We start from the raw sequence: 22,727 nt of genomic DNA on the forward strand, positions 1-22,727 counted from the left end.
AAGCTTCGTCAGTGTGCTGGTATGTAGAGATGTCCTGCCTCTGCTTGCTTCCATGATTCCTGCTATCCCGTCCCTCAAAAGGTCATGATCACCTCCACTGAAAAGAGAGCTCTCTCTTTGGAAGGCCTCTCTTTCCTAGTCCTGTGGACAACCAAGAGTAGTTTCAGACACCCAATGAGGTAACTGGACAGGCTCATCATTAGTGTGGATTCCAGCCTTTGGGAATCTTTCACATAACCTGGTACAGGAGAGAGAGAGAGTCTCAGAAAGAAGAGAAGAGGAGCATAAACTGGCTACAGCTCCATGCCATTCGATTAGCCTTCCTTGTGCTACACAACCAAGTAAAGCTGGGTCCGAAATGCACCATTTGCCTTTCACAAGAGAGGAAGATGAAGATTTGTGTTTTAGCACTTGGATGAGATTTTGAGTCCCTGCAACCCTAAGGCACTTTTTCTGCCTTTTGAATTTTAACCACCAAGACTCTAGATTTTACCCTTTATACAGGGAAGGATAAGTGAGGTCTGGCAATACGAGAGATTCAGGTGAGAGTGGTATCCTTACCCTGTTTCTTTTGTGGCTAAGCAGGGGAGGCCGGACTGCCTTTGCCTTCCTAGTTTGATTAAGATTTTCTCCTCACCAGACAGGTGGGGATTCTGAGTGAGGCAAAGGAGTCACTCTCACTAAGGCTTTGTCTGCACTAGGGAATTAAAAAAACAAACCAAATAAAAACCATTGTTACCATTTGTACAGCTGAGCTGGTGTTGATGCTGATGGTAGCCCTAGGGTAGGTAGTAATGTAGTGCAAGTCTTTGGCTGGACCTGTTTTTGCCATTGACTATTAAAACTGTTTTTCAGTAGATTTAAATAACATAGAAGTAGTCCGAGTGTGGTCTACAAAACTACGTAGTGTAGACACTGCCCCTAAGGCCCCTCCTAGATTAGATGCTCAACTTTTGCTGGCCTTTTCTTGGATAGACTTCATAATGACCTGGTGGGAAGATTCAGCTTTTGTGCTGGATTTTGCTGCGTTTTCCATGCTGGGTAATTGAGGTGGAGAAGGACAACAGGAATTTGAGCTCCGTGAGGGCAAAATCTTCAGGGCACAGTTGGGTCAAAGAGAATGTCTCTGCAGTGTCTACTCCAGAAGTTGGGGACAGAGGGAATGGCTGGCCTGGGGAAGCAAAGTGACCCAGTTGCCCGTTTGAGTGCCAATAGCCTGTGGACTGCTTTTGCAGTTGAGTTCTCTCGGTGGTGACTTGGGAGATCAAAGAATAGCTGTTGGCACTCTTTAGTCAGCTGCTGTGGTGGCTGAGACACTGGCCATCAGGAGACCAGCAAGATCCCTCCAGGATGTTCAGTAGCCAGCTTGCAGGCGTTTCTGCTGTAGGAGGCTGTCTCTGAAACAGCACTTGGACTTGCTGCTGAGATATCCTGCTGCTGTTAGAGGGGAGCAGCAAGCACAGGTAGCTGACAGATGGTTACACCAGTGCTGGAGCTGCGCTCTGTGGCATTGCTGGGAACTCCAGCTGAGGTGCTGTTTCCTCAGTCACAGGTTCCATACTGAGGTTGGCACCAAGTTGCCAGCAGCTGGTGCTAGAGCTGCTGTTTGGAATAATGTTTCTGCTGATGGGCTTGTTAGAGGAGACTGTGCTTCCTAGAAGTAGCTGCTCATGGATATAGAAGAGGCAGAATTTTTTCATGTGGCACGGTTGCAGAGGAGCTCACACATGGCATCTCTTTGTGCTTGATTCTGCCTGAGATAAACTGGGTGGCAGATGTGCCTTGCTGTGAATAGGGGACAAATATGAGGGCAAAGTAGGATTCTTATAACTGAGGGAAAATGGGTGATCTAGTGCCCTTACCAATAGGCAGAGTAAACTGGAGAGCCTTCCATAATAGTGAACCAATCTCCATCTCACTGACTGGCAGGTCTGGTCCTGCATCCTGAGGTTACAGGGCAGAGGAAAACCTACTGCAAGAGCAGCGGGAGTAGATGGAAGAGAGAAAACCAGCCAATGAGAGGTGGTCTGAATTGTTGATAGAAAAGCTGCATCTTCACTGGTCTCTGACCTACTGATGTCAGGGGAACCAAGTTAGCAGTACTCACTCTGCAGCATAAGGCCAGATTTCTGCTCTGCTCTGTGATTGAGAGGCCTTATTGGCCAGCAGTGTCAAGCAGGTTGAGGTGCATGAAGTTTCTTTGTTAGAAAGTAGTAAGACAGGACCCTGAGGAAGAGTGGAGTCCTGGCCAACGCTGTTCTGAAGCAAATTTAATTTTTCTTTGTTACTATGTCTTGATGGTTATAAAGGATGAACTCCATACATGATTGGTCCCTCCTCCTTACCCCTCCCTGTGGCATTGCAGTGACACATTAATTACTAGTAGCAGAGCTGATGGTGTTGCCATATTATTGCCATGTGACTTGATTTATTGTATCTAACACTTACATTTCTATTGAAATTTGATGACTGTCTCTTTTTCCCTTGCCAAACTATCTTTGCCTTTGTATTCTCAGAAATGCATCCTGCTAGAGGACTGGAACAGGAATGTGTCCACTTTATGGATTCTGTCTGGTGCCACTGTGTGATATTTTGCAACTTAGCAGGGGACACATACACAGCCTTTCCCTCCAGACATCAAAATTCACAAGTTAGATGTTGCAGATACCTTTTTGAGCAGGGCCCCTATTTCAGATGTATTAGGGAAGGCAGCCACAGGAAGATGGGAAACTAGGAGATCTAAAAAGGGGTACATGGAGAGAACATATAAACCAGGAATGTGCTGTGGCATGTAAAACAAAGGTGAAAAGCAGTATTTAAAAAAAAATTAGTATAAAACGAAGCACACCAGAGAAACGAAGGAAAGAGAAATGCATTTATGTCATGTTCAGATTAGCCAAATTACTTCTACATCTTAATTCCTGCACTTCACTGTATTATTAATTTATGTGAGGTCTGGGCGGGGGGTGTTGAAGATGAGAGCAGAATGTTGTTACCGATAGGACTTGAATCATGTTGCTGCTGAACATTGGGCATGTGTAATTTAGGTGAACAGGATGGATATTGTTAAGCGTTCCATGGCAGCCTGGAGAAGAGATGTTCTGTGCTTTATAGAGCACGAAGTCGTACACTTCTTTACAGCCTCACCACTAGCTGGGGGTGAGGCTGTAAAGCAAAGATATTGATTATTGACAGTGAATAGCATGTTTAGTGGCTGCCTTTAGAAGCATCTGTCCGACTGACCTTCGATAATTCCAGGTTTTGAATCTCAGTGGAAGGCTTAAAGCTGCTACAGAACAAATAGTGGCTCTAGGTCAGGGGAGGGCAAACTACGGCCCATAGGCAGGATCCAGCCCGCCAGCTGTTTTAATCTGGCCCTTGACCTCCTGCTGGGGAGCGAGGTCTGGGGCTTGCCATGCTCTGGCGCTCCAGCTGTGGAGTAGGGTCAAGAGCTGCTCTGCATGGCTCCTGGAAGCAGCAGCATGTTCCCCCTCCGGCTCCTACACATTGGGGCAGCCAGGGGGCTCCACTCTGCATGCTACTCCTGCCCCAAATCCGCCCCCGCAACTCCCATTGACCAGAAACTGCGGCCAATGGGAGCAGCAGGGGCAGCGCCTGTGGACGTGTGTGCAGCAGAGATGTTTGGCCTTGTGTCCGAGTAGGAGCCAGAGGGCAGGGGGGACATGCCACTACTTCTGGGAGCCACTTGAGGTAAGTAGTGCCTGGAGCCTGCACCCTTGAGCCAGCCCACTGTGCCCCAACCCCCTCCCGCATGTCTGATCCCCCCCCTCATCCTCCAAACCCCTCGGTCCCAGCTTGGAACATCCTCCTGTACCCCAAACCCCGCATCCCCAGCCGGAGCCCTCACCCTACCCCCATGCCCCAGCCCCTCCCCTCCAAACCCCTTGGTTCCAGCCCAGAGCACCCTCCTACTCCCAAACCTCTCATCCCCCAGCCCTACCTCAGAGCCTGTACCCCAGTCGGAGCCTACAGACCCGCCATGTACTTTCTATACTCAGATGTGACCCTCGGGCCAAGAAGTTTGCCCACTCCTGCTCTAGGTTATTTGAGAGAGGTGGGATTGGGGTCAGGGTTCCCCAGAAGATGCACTTCTGAGACTGCGCCTTGCCTTGCCAAAGACTGTTGTAATATTTCCTTTAGTTTTATTATTATTATTATTGCTCTTTCTTTTTTCCCCTCTGTTTTAAATAAAGCTGAGGACTAAGGAGCGTTCACGGACCTGCCCTAAAAAAGTGATCATGCTCTCTCCTTCCTCTTCTCCACCTTCCTCTCCATGGTATCCCAGCCAGCAGGTGATTCACTCTGCATGCTCTCTCCTGCTCTCTCCTCTTCCTTCCTGCTTGCACAAGTCGCTAAATCAATGACTAAATGTCTCCTCTGTTTATAAATTTTAAATTTTCTTTACCCACATGAGTGGGCCTTCTTGGACCTCCTAGGTTAGTAGCACAACTAGACACTGAATATAGCATATAAAAATCTATACTAATACTGATTTTTTTTGGCACAGTAGAGATTTTGGGCATTTTTGTTCAGGCTTGATTTTTCTATAGCTGTCATTTTCAAGTTTGTGTTGCAGCGGAGAGTTTTGAAATACAAAATATTAGGGCCAGATTCTGCCTTTAAATGCACATGCACAACTCCCATTGCAGTCACGAGATATGTATGTTCGTGTCTGAGGGAAAAATCTGACCCATTATTACCCTTAGGTTGCTCACCATTCCGAGGCAGTTTCTCCAAAAGAGAGGCTTGCCTGGCTGGGGCACGGTGGGGAATGAAGTCGGGTATTCATTTGAGGCTGCTGCTTTCCTGCCCTTCTAGTAGTCCTCTGTCTCCATCCACATTCCTCATTTAAACAGATTCGGGTGGGCATTTTCCCTCCTGGGTCTTGGGAGTCTTTTTCTGGGGCTCTTGTATGAGGTACTTTTGTGATAGTTTAAGTGGCAGGCATTTGTGCAGCTTACTCCTCTTCTGCTCCTTCCAGCAGCTTGAGTTCAGTGTGTCTGAATACAGATTTGTAGTGCAGATAGGGCAGTTACACTTACACTAGGTACAGATTATAAAAGCTGCACCTCAAAGTACAGACACATGGATTCGTTGGCCTTCTGGTTAAATAGATCTAAAAATGCTGTGAGACATTTGTCCTTTGTCAGCTCATATATGGACAGTACTTCTTTGAGTTGTATTTTTTTTAAGCTTCCTTCCTTTCCTAATGTGAGGAGCATGTGGATTCAAGTCTGTGATTCCCTAACATTGATGGGAATTGTAAAGCTAAATTCTGAACATTTGTTTCTGTAGGTCGGCTTATTTCCCTTGTGCACCTGAAAATTGAGAGGAGACGTGTTCTGTGTGCTGCAGCAATTAGACATAGCAGAATGAGCAAAGGGCAGATATTTAAGTCTGATCTGTGGCTTTTCATGACCACTATGATCTGTAAATCAGATCCTTAACGTAATAGTGACATGTAGCACTTGCAGAGCACTCTGATTCTCAGAGCACTTTAAAGGCATTATCTGATAATCTATGTGAGAGAGGCAAGTATTACCTCCATCTTACAGATGGGGAAACTGAGACAGAGAGTCCACAGACAGTCATTTTCTAAGTAGGGAAATTATCTCCTAGTGCATACCTTTCTGCATAAAACAGTGTCTTTCAGTCTTAAGTCTTCTCTACTGATCACCTCCTCCAAATGTCTGGTCCCTCCTGTATAGCTTGTTCATTTAAACCTTGACAGCTGGCTACTGCTGGAACCAGCTAAGGATTTACCACCACCTCCCTTACATTCTCTAGGAGCCATTTTTAAATACATCTCTTTGCTCAAGCAAAATTAGAAAACTCTCTCTGCTTCCTCCCTTTGGTCAGAGGACCATTTACCCCTTTGTTATAGAATAAAGCAGATATGAATACTCAGTTTGGGGATTCAGTTTTGAGGGCAATAGCTTTCACTCAAAATATCCTTTCTTCCTGAGGTTGTTTGGCCCCTACAATGCTGTTTCACTCTAGCCTGCATTCTTGTTAACCTGCTGCCTTTTGAAAACTGTCTCTCTACACCTCTGACACATTAATTCTGCCACCTCTCCTTTTAAACTTTCCATCTGATCTAACGTCACTGTGTGAGGTGTACTGAGTGTTCCTATTACCTTACCGATGCTGATGCCAGTTCTTTGGGTAGTAATGTATACTTGTTAATTGATCTAATATCCCAATATAGACGTGTGTACTGATTCACCACACTTTCCCACCCCCTTCTCCTCTGAAGACCTAAGTGGTTGATGACAGTTTTAAAAATTCTAGTCTCTGCATGATGGTCTCTTTTCTGCCTGCATTGTAGGATGAATCAAATGGAACATGTCCAGGGTGAGAACTTGGACTGTGGTTGTTTTAAAGCTTATCCTTTATTGCCCACAGACAAACAGGGAGCCTGGTGCTGACCCCCCTGGGGAGCAGAGTCCCAGACAGGAAAGGGTAAAAGCATGAGCAAATGGGCATGGATGGTGTTGACGCACATGCAGCGGTGGGGTGTGTGCAATATTCAAGGGCAGTGTTGTGTGGAGAGGGGGAAGCACAGTTATTTCTGGACTGCTATTAACACACTGGAGCTGCTGAAAGTGTTAGGAATGATTATTTTTGTGGGGTGTTTACATAACTACTTGCTTAACAAGCATTCACCGAGGCTGACCGTTTGCTCTGTGCTTTTATTTTGCTGTAGATCAGCTCCAGCTCCCCCCATTTTTCTCTCTCTCTCACCTCTCTTTAATAGTGTGCCGTGGCTGTCACAGAATAGGAAGGGTTACATTTTGGGTCCACTCACCAGCACTGGTTGCATTGTTTCCATGGCTGCTTTCTGATTAATTAAACAGCTGGCATTCAAACTTGCCTTCTGAATGCCAGCTTACAAGGAAGGAGGAGGGAGTGGCTTTACTGCGGAGGATAGGAAGCCTTCTTCCTAATGAAATGTTCTGCTGTCAATGGGAAGAGTGAAAGGAGGTTTAAAGTATATGAGGAAGGGGGACTAGACAGTTGAAAGATCTGGGTTCAGATTAACCAATCAGCTGCCTCTTGAAGTTGGTAAGTTAAGTTAAATAGTAACTGGGAGCCAGCAGCAAACTGCCATGGCTTCCAGAGTATGTCCTCTTCAGCAGTCTCATGCACCTGTCAGGAGGGTGGCATGTTTTTGGATTGCCATCAGAAGCTTAACAAGCTTGTCTGCAGCAACACAGGAACCCCCAGTTTTGTAACAGGCATTAGTTTTACTTTTGTAAAAATGGTACTGTATAGTAAGAGGGAGTGAATTGGGCTAACAAGCTGCTTAAAATAGAAAGAGTGAGATTGGTTAATGTGTTTAAATGGGAAAAGAGCACAATCGGTAACTGTCTGTGAGCACAGTTATGTGCTCTGTTGTTATAGCTGTAGACAGTGTAGTTGTAGCTGTGTGGGTTCCAGGATATTAGAGAGAGCAGGTGGATGAGGTAATGTCTTTCATTGGTCTCAAAACCTTGTCTCTCTCACCAGCAAAAGTTGGTTCAATAAAAAATATTACCTTGCCCACCTTGTCTGCCTGTTGTCATAGCGCATTTCATCTGGCAGACAACATAGTCATCTGTTTGGGATTATCTCAACAGACTGAGCCTCCTGTAGGTAGCGTACAGATGTTTATGCTTCCCATTCAGTTTGCTGTTCATCCCCCAAGTAAAGTAACTTACTGGGAACTGCATGATACTCTGGCTTACTGCCCCATCCACCTAGATAGAAGTGCATACATGTGGATGTGTTGGCCATCTCTAGTCAGTATTTTTCAGTATCTCAAAAGCTCCCTGTACAACAAACTAGCAAAATCAGTTCAAGCAGTGCCAAGGCCTAGAATAGCAAGCGGGGTGGCATGTGAGAGTCGTGACCTGTTGCCAGAGCTGTGTTGGAGGATGAAGTGCAATAGGACGGTTAGTGTAGTGGAGGTGCTGGGGCAAACTTTGCATTATATCTGACTCTAGCCAGTGCTGCTGGGTCCCTTAGTTTTCACAAGCCCTACATTCATCTAACTTTCTATATCCCAGTATTTTAAAGGCGCCTTTAGGAGGGCATTGCTCTGCCAGAACTGGACTGCACTACCCCAAAATGAGTATTTCTGTGCACAAAGTGTGAGGAGTACAGTCATGTCTAGGTCTGGAAATCTGAGTAAAGAAAATCCTTTAAACAAAAGAACTGGGATGAGGTAAGTGCCAATGCCGGAGCTGCTATTGGACCCTAGCTAAGCCTATTGGTTAGTGGCGAACTTACCTTGAACGAGGATGCCGGACAGAAACTGTGCACTGGCTTGGTTTTGTCTGCAGACAGTGAGTTGTGAATGACTGTCTAATTCAGCTGTTCCTTTCTAGCCAAGAGAGGCTGAACCCAGAGCTTTGCTAGTGCAGATTGCAGTACGTGTTGGGTCTCAACTGGAAGAGAGGAAGGAATCTTCATCTGGGAGCCCTTCTTGCTTTTCTCTTCTGCATGTGGGCTTTCATGCCTTTTGTCTGGCATTGGCCTTGTCGTGAGCTTTGCTTCTGTTCCTTTTTGGGGTTGTTTTTCTCCTCTTTTTGTTTATTTCCTCCTCCGTTCCTTATCCCACAGATATCTCCTCAGGTTTTTTTTGGTGACCAAGTGCCTGAGCAAACACTGAATGTTGAGCAGAGGGCATGTCAACTGGCTGCCCTCCTGGAGCCGAGGCCGACAATCAGGCATCAGGTGACTACAGCCCGCTCTGGCAGTCTGTATCTGTTTGTAAGAGAATGGGGTAAGGGGTGACTGCTGGGGTCAGCGGGATAGAGGAGTGCACTGACTGTTACTTTACACCACCACATTAAAGACACCATAATCAGCTCTTGTTTTGAGCAGTTTTTTACTCCACTTCTTTCCCTGCCAATTCTTAACTCTTTTCTTACTTATTGAAGATGCATAGCATGTGCAGTTTCATAAAGTAGAATACAATTGACAAGGATGATCTACGCCCAAGCTTCAGGGCAGTGCTGGTCACTAGCTCGGCTCAAGTCATGCAGTGACCCTCTGCTAGTACAGAGAGAATTGCTGGGCTGCACCATCCATTTGCTTTTCGGGGTGGGAACATTCACATTTCCTTTTTCATGCACTAGTCCGTGGCTCTTAAGGGAGCCAGTTTTGTGCCCATGCTTCCAGTAATACTGTTTCCAGCAGTAAAGCTGGCAGCGTGTGCAGTTTCTCTCTCTGCTTCTACCACAAATTTAAAAGTTATTTTTCTGCTCTCACCCACCTGTCTTCTCTGACCTGTGGGATCCTGACACGTGGGACAGTAGCTTCTCTGGTCTCCAGCCTCCCCGCATACACGCTACCATCCCAACAACAACGCATACACAGTCACACCTGGGAGGTCTTCACCAATACTTTTTGGCAAGGTAGGAAGCTTTTTGGGGGCAAATGCCATCTACTTCTGCAGAATCTAGGCTTTTTTTTAAATCAGTTTTCTAGCACTCATGGATGTGAACTAACATCTCAAACATGAGCTGAGTATAAGATGATCCAGTGGTGTCTTCTTAAGCCTACAAAGAGCTCCAGGGCTTCTGCTGCTGGTCACAGCTTTCCCAAGCTGCCTCAGAGTGAAATTTGCAAGAATCAGGTCAATTTCAGACTGCTGCTCCTTGGGGGAGCTGTAATCAGCAGCAGAGGCAACCACCGTGGAGGAAGATTCAAACTGTGGCTGCCATGGAAAACTGGGGGAGAAGTCACGTTCAGATTTATTAGCACCTACTAGCTGAAGGTTGGTATAACGGAAGATGCCAAGCACGATCCGAGGACAGCATCCTCACCTGGATTTCAGCAGCTGAAGTTGAATTGCACATTGGCGAAAATACACCTGTCGTATATTTTGTATTTGTCTGTGACTATCAGGTTTAGCCCTCTGGCTGTTAGGTGTCTGGTATTGTTTTCAGGCTCAGTGGGTGGGTAGAAGAGATGAATGGGATTAGTCCCTGTTTCTCTTTCCTGTTAATACAGTGATAATTTTTTTTTGTGAGGATGTAGAAGAAAGGGAAGGAAGAAGCCCAGAGCATGATGTAGGGAAAGGGATAATGTGGAGAGGAGAAGAAGAGGAAACAGACACTGCACCATGATGCAGTATATTAAGAAAAGAAATAGGGAAGAAGGGAGAGAAGATTTAACAAAAACAAGAGATTTAATAAATTGCACCATTTAAACAGTATTAAATACAAATTTGATGGCTGAGGTCAATGCAGTATAGCGTCCTCAAGTAAAAAGGACACAACTGTTTTAAAGATTTTACGTTATAGGAGCTGGGGAAGCACAGCTATTTTTCACCTGGCCTAATGGGCTTAGTCCATAGGCTAATGTGTGTCAGATGCATTTTCAAACTCTGCATTAAGGTCTAAAACCAGCTATTTTAAAAATAGCTGTGATTTATTTTTTTTCCTTTTTCACAGCAGTGGATTTTCTTATTTTTTTTTTCAAGTTCAACTATTTGGAATTTGCAGAACATTTTCTCACCAGATAATAATAGTAGCTTACAATTTGGACTAAAATTACTTGACCTCAGTGCTTTTAATTATTGTGTTCTGCATATTTACTTGAGGTGTTTCTTAGCAGCTGGTGCTAATGAAGCAGGGAAGGCTGGGTGGCTTGAGAGATGCATGCTGATATAGTGATTTCTGAGTTGTGCTATGGAAAAGCTGTTTCAGAGGTATATGGATTCTCAGACTGGGAATTGTGCCTGGGCCATATGGTAAGCAAGGGCAGAAGAGGAACTAGTGCTCATGCTTCACACTGGTTCTTTCATTTAGGCTATGTTTGGCTCTCAAGGCAAGGACTATGTTAGCTTCAGCCAGTAGCAAGTGAAGTCAAGTGGGGCGATGCCCCTCTTGGGAGAATGTGAGGGGAGGGGCGGGAATGATCACTGTGCATGTGTTAGGGGAAGACTATACATCGTTTTCTGCCCTGCACCTTGCCCAGTCTCCTGGTTGGAGGACAGAGAATGTTGTCACAGCTCATTACATTCTGTTTCAGATCATTTATCTTCTTGTTTGTTGCCATTTAATAGAACATGCATATGGAAGATGAGCAAAATGATCTGAAATTAAAGCACCTGCTTTGAGTGGATTATAGGATGAAATTCACTCCTGATTCTTTAGTGTTGGCACTTCCATCATAGCAGTGAGGATGCTGAAGGCTGGGGATGTGAGGTGGTTTCCTTCACTCCCCACCCCCAAGAAGGCAAGGTTCTTGGGCCTTTGTAGTTAAAAACTGGGAAGGGGTCTCCCCTTCCCCTGAAATATGAACTACATTGCAAAGTTGTCTCTCATATACTCCTCCTGCCTAAGGCTGTCACACAGATTGCAATTGGACAGAGTAGGAGGAGCACCAGAGATGGGCTTGAGATCTGCATGAATGGTTTATTTGGCTGCATTGCAGGAGACAACAGTGCACAGGATGTGGGGCTTCTGTGCGGGTGGACAACTGCTTCCAAAGTAACATTGAGGGAGGAGAGGAAATGAATTTAAATAGCAACGAAGGGCATTTGGTGCACAACTTTTCTTCAGTTGAGGAAAGGGAGGAGGTAAGGCAGATGGTCACCTGCCTGACTCTACTTAAAGGTTCCTTTGTGATCTTTTTGTTTTGTCTTTTTGTCCATATTCCTTCTTGATTTTCTCAATGTATTTTATTTTTTAGCCAGAGACTGAACCGTCTCGTCGATTCTTTGTTGACCAGTGGGAGCGCTCCCTTAGCCTCCGCACTACCAACCGCCCTTCTTCACCCTCATCTGACTCTCTCCGACAGGTAGCATGGCCTGGGCCTTGCAAGCTGCACTCAGCTGTACCCACTGCCTCACCCATCTCCCACCAGCAGAGGATGTGCCACAAGAGGGATCTAGGCTTGTGACGCTTCATTGCCTGGATGTGGCTGAATGCAGTGTACATACACATGTGCACATGGGAAAAGCCAGAGGCAGCCTGTGGCATATCTTGATTATTCCAAGCCATACAGCCATTTGGAGCAAAACATGCTTAAAGTTAAATGGAAAAACTTCTGGTGAGTCTGATTTGAGGTCTTATGTAGCCTCAAATCAGCTTTTTCCAGCACTTGAATTCTTCTGGCTGTGGAATAATCTACAGGGGCATAAAAGCTTTTTTTCATGTTTGTTGCTTCCCTTTGAGGGCTTGAGCCAAACTGCAGCATGGTTTTGTGTGTATATATTTATGAGGAGAGAGCAGGAAGACTGGAGGAAAATCACTTCTGGCTTTCTGAAAAAGCTAGTGGAAATTTTAAAATGGCAGGCATTCATAGTACAAGCAAGAGGAATTCGGTTGGTCTTCTAGTGTATAGAGGACATATATATCCACGTCACAAAATGCCATATGGTTTGAAAGTCACTGCCCAAGAGAAGCCAGTAAGTGAAATATCATAGGTGTTGCAGGGCAAGATTGTCATTGTACCTGTGTTGGTTGAGAGCACCCACTGCGTGCTGAGCAACTCACAGTACAAATAGAAAGAAAACTTCACTCCCAAATTGTTTACAATTAGGGCTGGTTGAAAATTTTCCATTAAAACTTTTTGATGGAAAATTGGGGCTTAAAATCAATGGATTTTTTCACAAAAAAAGGCCTCCTTTCCATGGCTCAAAAATTACAACCTGCGACATGTTGATGGGATTTTGACAGAGAAAGGGAAACCTGTCTACCAACAATTTTCAGTTGCTGGATTTTGACAAAAAGTCAGTTTTCCATTTGTTGCGGGAGAGGGGGAGGGAAGCCTTCCAGTCAGCTCCACTGACAGTCTAATATTAGACAAGCTGTGATGCATGAGGGTAACAAACAGTAGGAGGGGGAGGGAAGAGGAAGGACATGAGTAACAATGTTCAGATCACACACACAGTTTAGGCATGTGTATTAGCTGAGCTCTGTGTATATTGGGCAGAGTCAAGGAAAGAGTGAAATAGCAGGCAGTGCTACAGGGCAGTAATGAATGCTCGTACACTGCAGTGACCTGTAGATTATGGAGTTATTACTTGATAAATTGTCTGATCTTGGCCCTGGCTTTTCCAGGCTCATTCTTTAGGAAATCCTCCTAAAATGTTGGGTTTCAAACTCTTTAGTGTTTCCTGATGCTACCATGCTCACAAACATGTGAAGATACAACCATCAGTAAATGGCTGATAATCACAGCCGTGAAATCCAAGAACAGACTATGAGAGTTCATAACATTTTGTAAAATACTATTTTACAGATCATAGCGTAATCTGTGTCATGATTCTGTAAAATCTCTCTCCTCTAATTTTGTGAGCACTGAACTTTGCACAGAAATGTAGAAGGGAAGGGAATCGCTTGGTTTCCATGACAAGAGTTGAGGGTCATAAAGCTCTGCGTTCCACGGGGACAACCAGAATCCTCTTGTACTGTGAATTTTTTAGCCATGTGTTTACACAGGGATACTTCTGAGCATGTAGTATAGGAACCCTGCAGAATAAGTAAAGGAATTTCTGGGTTGTAAAAAGTTAATTGCTTCAGAGTAGTGTATCCCAGGAATGTTGCACTTGTAAGAAGCCAGAGGGCTGAATATGGAAGGCTGAGTCAGTTCTACGTTACTGATGAGACTCCAGCAATGCTTTCTGTTTGTAAGTCAGAGAAACATTACCAAAAAAAACCAAAAAAAAAAACAAAAAAAGCCCACTCCCTAATCTGAATAAGTGACACTGCCTGGCCTGCTGCTGTATTTAGACACGTGGTACTTGTGATAGGATTGCCTTTCCATAAAAATTTTTATTTCCTTAACCACTTAATTACTGCCAAGTGTCCTGGATGTTTCTTGTATAACTCTACTGGCCTTCCTGCACTGTCCAAGCTCAGCTAGAAAACAAACTGTAAAACTCTCCTTTGGGGTCTCACTCCCTGAGTCAAGAACCAAACTGCCTGGATTCCTAACTATCCAAATTAAAAGGTTTGTTGCAACTTAGTTTGATCCAGATGCTCAGAGTTACAGAGCCAGGCAAAATACCCTTGACAGAACAGCCTATGGGCAAAGCTGGTGTGCACAGCTGAGCACATTTTGTGCCAGGTATACACAGATACAAATCTAATGTGTTGGATCAGAGTCCCCCTCAGATCTTCCAGATAAACTCCAGAACCCCTTTGTGTACTGTGAACAGGCACTCTGGCAGCAGTGGAGGAATTACAGATTTTTAGGAATCGCTGTGACTCAGTTTGAGCTTGAGGGATTCTTCTTCCTGGAAACCACTTGCTTCCTTTTGCTAAGTACTTCTGTGAACAGTTCTTTGAATTTAAACTTTATGAAATGCCTTTTCTCTACCCTTTTCCCATTGTCCCTCTTACCTGGAAGCTAAAATCTGTCCTAGCTTTGTTTCCTCTCAGACGAAAGCAAATGTTCAGGTCACTCATATGCAAAATCTCCTCAGAGCAAAGAAGAAAGAACATACTTCTAATCTCGTAGCGTTACCAATTTCAAACTTCTCTCCTTTTTTCAGTTACTGTTACAGTTAGTGCCGGGCTGTGCTGGTGATCACTGATGATACTGATTCTGCTGTTACTACATAATCACTCTGTGTTCTCCACTGTCTTGGCATGGTTTGACCGCTCTGCACCTTTTCATCACTTACTCTTTTACTATTTTTGTCATCTTATTAATTTGAGTTTTTCTTTCCTCGCTTCCCTGCTGTTTTGTCCCCCCCATCTGGTAGAAGTATATAAAGATGTACACAGGCGGAGTGAGCTCATTGGCTGAGCAGATAGCCAATCAGCTTCAAAGGAAAGAACAGCCCAAAACCCTTCTAGACAAGAAGGAACTGGTAAGAGAATGATGTACAGAAGATGATACGTGTTTGTGATTAGAAGTTCTGTAGATCTGTAGTGATTTGAATCTTTAGTTGTCTTGAAAGGAGCTGGTAATACGTTGTAATAACTTTATAGTTGGACTTCATTTCTTCCCCAGCCCTCACTCTGTTTTCCTTGCAAAGTCTGTCTTAATCTACTGCCAATATCCTTGGACCGGAGATACCAAGTTGAGAGAGTGGGAAGTCCTGACTCTCAAATGCATAGAGCTGTGTTTGTTCCAGTCAGGCTAGTCTGGATTGCAGGGTCCCTGGAGAAAACTTCTTTCTTCACAAGTCTCAGGGAGACTGAAATGTAGGGCTAAGAGGTTGCTCAAGGGATTCTGATGTTTCTGGCAGTTAGTGTGGTGAGCTGCAGTTTGAAAATCTTGGTTTCAAGACTAGTCCTCAGTCTCTTTCAAGTGAATACAGGCAGGGTTAGGAGCATTCCAGAAGTAACCCTCCCAGCTGACTTAGGGAGGATGTCCATCTTACACCTCCTTCAGTCAACTGTCTCCAGGGCAGCATTAATAGCCTCTTGTGAGACCGTTAGCTCTCTTATCCAAGGAGCTGGAAGCTGTAATTTACTCCTGATTTATATAGGTAGGAACTGAAACCCAGGCCTTTCTCTCTGAACTTGAAGGTTAGTTATTGTCTCTAGGTGGCAGTTGTCTGCTTGGTGCCCTGGGTAGGGCTGAGTGGAGTCACAGAATGGTCCCTTCCAGAAGCTCAGTATCCACAGATAGAAAAGGTGACCCTGCAAGGAAGGTGAGATTGCGCACAGATAACACTGGTCCTGCCTTATTTCTGCCCAGGGCTCACTCAAAAAGGAGTTCCCCCAGAATTTGGGAGGCAGTGATGTCTGTTACTTCTGCCGCAAGCGGGTCTATGTGATGGAAAGGCTGAGTGCTGAAGGCAAGTTCTTCCACCGTAGCTGCTTCAAGTGCGAATACTGCGCCACCACCCTGCGCTTATCGTGTTACGCCTACGACATTGAAGATGGTAAGAGAAATTATCTGTCGTCTTCCTCATACACCAAAAACACTCTCTCACTGTACCTGGGGCCTCAAGATTTCAGTCCTGGCTTCACTTTACAAATATTAGTGGGTGAGGAGCAGTAATAGTATATCTTCCAAAAATACCACCTCTCATTTAAACTGGTAAGACTATATGGGACTGTATCCTTATGGCCAGCTCTTGAAGAAAAACAAAAGAGCTGAACTATTGGCAAAATGTAATTTATCATTTAAAAAATAGCTCCTGAAATGGAGAGGGGCCCGCGTGATGCATTTTCCCTTTAAAAAGGTGTGTAAGGATGATCCTGAATAGTATAGATCCTTGAGCCTTACTTCAGTTCCAGGAAAGGAGGAGTCTTCTTAAGCCAGAGCTTTAAAACACTTTGGTGAGTAAAACATGATAGGGACAAACGCAAATCACTTTCTGCCAGGGGAATCAGAACTCAACTAGTAAAAATTCTTCCAGAGTTAATAAAATAGGAGATTTATAACCAATGGATATAATACTAGCTTTTCATAGGCTGGCTGAGGAGGTCCTATTTATAGATGAAACTAGCTGAATTGGGAAACACAGAATTGGAATAAATGACCAATTTTCTGTACAGAGCGAGATTTGTTAAAAGTGGTGACCGAGAGAACAGTACTGGGTCTCGTATTCTGTATGTGATGGACCTGTAAGCGGTGACAAAACTTACTGATGAGTTAGTTTAGGTGAGTCACGGTAGTGAGGAGCTCCAGAAGGTATGCTATGAGCAAGACACGAGAAGTCATTCTTCCGCTCTGCTCTGCACTGGTTAGGCCTCAACTGGAGTATTGTATCCAGTTCTGGGCACCGCATTTCAAGAAAGATGTGAAGAAATTGGAGAGGGTGCAGAGAAGAGAAACGAGAATGATTAAGGGTCTTGAGAACAAGACCTATGAAGGAAGGCTGAAAGAATTGGGTTTGTTTAGTTTGGAAAAGAGAAGACTGAGAGGGGACATGATAGCAGTTTTCAGGTATCTAAAAGAGTGTCATCTGGAGGAGGGAGAAAACTTGTTCACCGTAGCCTCTAAGGATAGAACAAGAAGCAATGGGCTTAAACTGCAGCAAGGGAGGTTTAGGTTGGACATTAGGAAAAAGCTCCTAACTGTCAGGGTGGTTAAACACTGGAATAAATTGTCTAGGGAGGTTGTGGAATCTCCATCTCTGGAGATATTTAAGAGTAAGTTAGATAAATGTCTATCAGGGATGGTCTAGACAGTATTTGGTACTGCCCTGAGGGCAGGGGACTGGACTCGATGACCTCTCAAAGTCCCTTCCAGTCCTAGAGTCTATGAATCTATAATGGGAGAAAAGGCATAAAAAAACTTAATTAGAGGTGGGTGGGGGAGTGCAGTATAGGATTCTATGCAAAGTGTGATGGCATGTTAGGCTTGTTTAAGAAGACAAAATAACAGCAGTGAATGGTTTATAGAAGACCAATCAGGCACTCAATCAGTCCCTTTCATACAAGAGCAGAACAAAAATGGTAAACTGAGACAACATATAATGAAGCTCTGGAATACACTGCTGCAGCATGTTAGGAGATAAATATCTTAGCAAATTTCAGAAACTGATTAGACACACAATGTTGCTGACCGAGAATAGTATCCATAAATTCACTGGCTAGGATAAACACCACAAGGGTATCAAACTCAAGTTTCACAGGCAATATATAATTGAAATAACAAATTGTTATTAGATCTTATAGCAACCAACAATAACAAAGTCCCTCAACCACTAGGGGGTGAAGAGGAAGGGGAAATCTCAGAACCATCACCAAACCAGCCTCCCAGTAAGACATAGATGGGCCTTTACAATGTGCCCTCAAGGACAACAAACTTGGGCTGTCAGACCCAAGGGACCAGTGGTAGCTTTGAAGGCCATATATAAAAGAAATAGCAGCAGCCTTCTTAGTACTCAAAGATTGAGGGCGGGGTGCAGAGGGGAGTGAGGAGGACCATTCTTGGTCACTGCTGGTAGCCTGGACATTCAGAAGCAGCTGATTATCCAATAGAATCCTCTGCTTGTATGTCTGAGTAACAATAAACTAGGATCCTTCCTCAGTTGCAAGAGCAGAAATAGTTTCTACCCTCTGCTCGAGTTGTTCCCTTTGCCAGCAAGCATTTACTCAGTCTTCTGCCAGCAATCTTCCAAGCACCAGTCTGTGCCAAATGATCACTTCATCTTGGTCTGATGGCTGAGGCTTTAACATACTGATAGCACTAAAACCCAAACCACATTGCTTCCCTAACAGCTTTTCATGTATATTGAGCAGTAGTGTCCAAAAAGAACTCTGTGGTACTCCACAGAATCTTAGAGAAATGTAGGGCAGGAGGGGAGCTCAAAAGATTATCTAGTCCACTCTCTGCCCCAGCATTGAGGTAGGATTAAGTATACCTAGACCATCCTGTCAGGTGTTTGTCTACCCTGTTCTTGAAAACCTCCAACGATAGGGTTCCGTAACTTCCCTAGGTAACCTGTTCCAGTACTTAACTAGCCTAATAGTTAGAAAGTTTTTCCTAATATCTAACCTAAATCTTCCTTGCTGCAAACTAAGCTGATTTGTCTTTTCCTACCCTTGGTGCACAACTAAAGACCACTGTCCTCTGTATAAAAGCCCATGACACATTTGAAGACTGTTATCAGGTTCCCTCCCTTCCCATCTCCCAGCCTTCTCTTGTCTAGACTAAACATGCCCAATTCATCTAACCTTTCCTTTCTATATCCCAGAGAGCAACCTGGCCAGAACTCAAGCAGAGAAAACTTGACAGTGGAGAGGGCAGGACTGGGTTAGTAGTGGGGGCTACACGTTTGGATTGAGGTGCTCTTACTGAACTAGTAAAACAGTCGAAATCACACTGCAGGGTTTAGGGCCGTTAGCAGAGTTGTGTTGGAATAGCAGAGGATTCTGCAGTGCACTTCAGGCTTTCTAAACCTCTTACCATTTTTGTTGCTGTCATCTGGACACTTTCCAACTTGTCTACATCTTTCCTAAAGTGTGGTGCCCAAAACATTACACAGTATCCCAGCTGAAGCCTCATCAGTGCCAAGTAGAGCAGAACAGTTACCTCTCGTGTCTTTCATATGACACTCCTTTCAGTACATCCCAGAATATTAGCCTTTTTCACAACAGAATCACATTATAAAAGAGTCCCTGGGGCAGATGAGAAATTTCACTCTGGATTTTTTCTGAGAGAAGACTAGAGCCATTCATGTCTTAATATTATTCATCTATCTGGGTTAACAAATGAATCCACGTTCTGTAGTCAGCAGTATTAAAGGCAGCTATGAGATCTAAAAAGAATCCCTATATACCATATCATCTGAATATGTTGTCAAAAGGAGACCAATAAGAATATTTTAGTCTAGGTATAGTATTCAGGCCTAAAACCAAATTACAAGGAGTTAAGAAAGTCTGCGGACTCGCAGTATTGTAAGTGATGCCTTCCCCATACCCTTCTCAGAAATGTTCCCAGAAATGGACAGTTATACGTAGGGCAATAGCTGGAGAGATTAGCAGCATAAAGAGCTGATTTCTTGAGCCCGGACCTCTGAAATGTGAGATGTGGTCACCTTGTCTTCCCAAAAGGAGACAGTGTTCTCAAATAATGGGTCTAATGTCCTCCTGGTAGATTTTACCAGCTAAGAAGACCATGAGTCCAGATTGTAGGTTGCAGACCTAAGTTCTCCAAGCACCACCTGAATCCCAGAGAGCAACCTGGCCAGAACTCAAGCAGAGAAGACTTGACAGTGGAGAGGGCAGGACTGGGTTAGTAGCGGAGGCTGCACGTTTGGATTGAGGTGCTCTTACTGAGGAGGAGCCGAACTAGTAAAACAGTCGAGGTCGCACTGCAGGATTGAGGTTCATTAGCAGAGTTATGTTGGAATAGCAGAGGAATCTGCAGTGCGTTTCAGGGCAGCTGTGCAGTGACAGAGCTGCATGGAAAACTCATGCAGCACCACCACTCTGACCTGATACTAGTGTTTGTACTGGAGTAGCACCTTCAGGCCAGGGTACCATTTCCCCAACACTGTCCCAATAAGAGTAAAAGGTAACTAGGTCTATTCTCAGCTGGGCTTCTAGCTGTGGCACTCGACTAGGTCCTATGAAGCCTGTTGATTGGGGAAATGAGATTTAAGTAGAATATCTTATTTTGGGAGATGTTCTGGTATATTATGGTACATAGGCCCTTCAGAGTTAACACCCATTTCTCTGATAGTTGTATTCATTCTTGATTTTCCCGAAAGTGCGGCTGCCAGCTTTTAATGTAATGTCATCTTTGTTCTTCACACACTGCTGCATTGTTAGTGTGTGATACCACGAAGGCCTCAGCTCTGCTTTGGTGGCTGATTGGATCTCGGATAAATGGTTGTCAGGCACCCAATGGAATAGGCACTGTTTCGGGAGGGGGAGAGGAGGACTTGAGTTAAAACTTCAGATTGTTTGTCTCCAAGCATAGTGAGGGGGCAGTGCTGGGCACAGGAAGTGGATATAGCAAAGTAAATCTCACTGAGGTAGTGTTATATTGTGTAGACTGAGCTGCTGTGTTCTCACTGTTACTTCTCTCTCCCCCTTTTGTTCTGACTGCAGGTAAATTCTACTGTAAACCTCACTACTGTTACCGACTCTCTGGTTATGCTCAAAGGAAGAGACCAGCAGTGTGTCCTCTGTCAGGAAAGGTAACTTTTTATTCTAATCTGACATGTTGGGTGTAATGGGTTTTGACCCTTGCTATTGGAAAAATGTGTGTTTTTGCAGAGGGTAGAAGATTGTAATGAATCACAGTATGTTTAAATGTCATGAAGTCTTGCCTGTTTGTAAAGTGGTAAATTCAAGAGCAATCTGTGTTGTAATTATCAACCTCTTATGTTTTTGTGGGTCTCATTAAGAAAGAAAACTCCACCCCACACAGTCTAGGATTTTGATATTAGTTTCTTTTTGAACTAAAATAATTCCTGAAGCCTGCAAACACTAGAAGAACTAGAATGACAAAGTTGACAGCCTTTCTGCTTATTGGAAAGGCTTCGTTAAAATGAAGCCAACACTTTCCATTTCTGTTCAGGAAATTCAGTCCCATCTCTATGGGCTAGGATTTGGGTTCTGAACCAAACCTATTCGAATAGGCCAAAATTGAGCTCTTCCTTAGGAAGATTTGTCTTGCATTAATAGGAACCTATTGCTAGAAAGGAATTGTTTTTCCTCACTTAATACTAACAGGTAGAATCATGCTTGGAAAAGAGGGCCAGGTCATACTGTGTAGTTCAGAAAGGGCTCCCTTTTTACTCCCTGCACCCCATAAAGCAACAATTGGGCTTATTTTCTGTCCCTGTTTCACTTTGAGTCTCTCTTCCTACACTCTCTTTGGGAAGTTACATTATAGTCCTGAGCAGTGTTACCTTCTCAAATCCTATTAAGTTTGCTTTCAGCTCTCTCCTACTTGCTCAAAGCTGGACCCTCTTCTATGTGGAGCTTTTGTTTTCTACAGTAAGTGTTATCTCCCCTCCCCCGTGCCCTACCATTACCATAGCAAGTTAATGCTGTGCTTCCTTCGGCTGTGCAGGGGAAGGATCGAGGCCCATTGCTGCTTTGCTTCCTTCTGAAGTTGAAGGGCAAAAATGGGTCGTAACTCCTGTGAGCAAGGTGTAGAAATATCAGCTCTTTGCCTGCCTTAGATGTATAAAGTGATCTTCAGAACATAAATAATCAGATGACGATGCACTAGTTGGGCCCGACTCCTGAGTATCGTGTCCAGACGCTGCCTAACCCATAAATAATCAAATGCTGCTGTTCAAGAGGTGGTTGGGTGTGTTCAGTGTTAAAACACACTGCTCCAAATTAGAAGTAATTGCTTCCAAGGGATTTCCAATTTCTTCTTCTTTTTTTTTTATTTTTTTTTTCCCCTTTCCCTCATTTCACAGGACAACAAAGGATCCTTGCAGGAAGCCATGGCAGCTGAAGCAAGTGGACGGACAAATTCCATAGCCATTTCGGCAGAGAGGACTCCAGGTAGCTCCGCTTCATTCTTTGGCAGGGTGGTGAAGTACTCTCTCAGCCTCTTTGACAAAGTTAGGGTGGCAAGCCAGCGCCTGCAAAGCACAGTTTCTTCGGTCGGGCGCCAGGTAGCCCAAAATCCTTTGGACTCGTTTTTCATGTGTCAGCTGATGGCTTTTGGAGTCCCCTTTCTCTATGTCCAGTCAGAGGTTCTTGTGCAAATCCTGGGGGAGTTTTATCGGCAGACTGCTGACCAGTAAGATTTTAACATGACCTGACTTTGTAAGCTGTATAATTTGTGTGAATTTTGGGTATTCTTTTGTGTGGTGGCTTTGGGGCCTGGACTCTCTATCTTTCAAGGGCATTGTCTAAAATCATTCTAGGTGAACACAGATACTCAGTTCAGGATTTCTTTGGAATGAGCCCAAATAAAAAGGCTTGATCTGTGAAGTCTGCACTGTAGTATTAATAGAACTGAAGGTCTCTCTGGACTACAATAACTCATAGACTGGATTTCTGTGTTCACCTGAATTCTGGATATAGTGCCCATCCTCCCACGCTTCCCATTAGCCTGGTATCGGAATTTAAAAAAAAAAATCCCTGTTGCTGTCTTTGGACTGTGGCTACTTAAGAATTCTTGGTGTCTTCTGCAGCTAAAGGAAACCAGTTCCTTAAACTCTTGAACTCCTTGGTGCTGGCAGATCATGGCGCTCTCCCCTCATTGTCAGAACATGTGCTGCTCTTGGCGAGTTGTTTTGGGAATTGGGTTATTACTGCATGTGTCGTGTTGCTAGGGATAGTCTGCTCTATCTGAAAGCTCTAATTCCTTCTAACTTGGGA

At 44.4% G+C, this 22,727-nt stretch overlaps 1 protein-coding gene across 1 annotated transcript in view; it reads left to right on the top strand.

The window, feature by feature from the left end:
* The window catches only part of MICAL3 (microtubule associated monooxygenase, calponin and LIM domain containing 3), a 180,837-nt gene that overhangs the window by 50,734 nt on the left and 107,376 nt on the right, over positions 1-22,727 (top strand). Inside the window, exons 18-25 of the mRNA XM_030549239.1 lie at positions 4,215-4,313; positions 6,427-6,483; positions 8,626-8,739; positions 11,707-11,814; positions 14,729-14,836; positions 15,673-15,859; positions 20,487-20,575; positions 21,815-21,902. Coding sequence (XP_030405099.1) covers positions 4,215-4,313; positions 6,427-6,483; positions 8,626-8,739; positions 11,707-11,814; positions 14,729-14,836; positions 15,673-15,859; positions 20,487-20,575; positions 21,815-21,902 — 850 coding nt within the window. The remainder of the gene's footprint in view (positions 1-4,214; positions 4,314-6,426; positions 6,484-8,625; positions 8,740-11,706; positions 11,815-14,728; positions 14,837-15,672; positions 15,860-20,486; positions 20,576-21,814; positions 21,903-22,727) is intronic.

Source organism: Gopherus evgoodei, chromosome 1 (assembly GCF_007399415.2).
Source record: "Gopherus evgoodei ecotype Sinaloan lineage chromosome 1, rGopEvg1_v1.p, whole genome shotgun sequence".
Taxonomy (NCBI): Eukaryota; Metazoa; Chordata; order Testudines; family Testudinidae; genus Gopherus; species Gopherus evgoodei.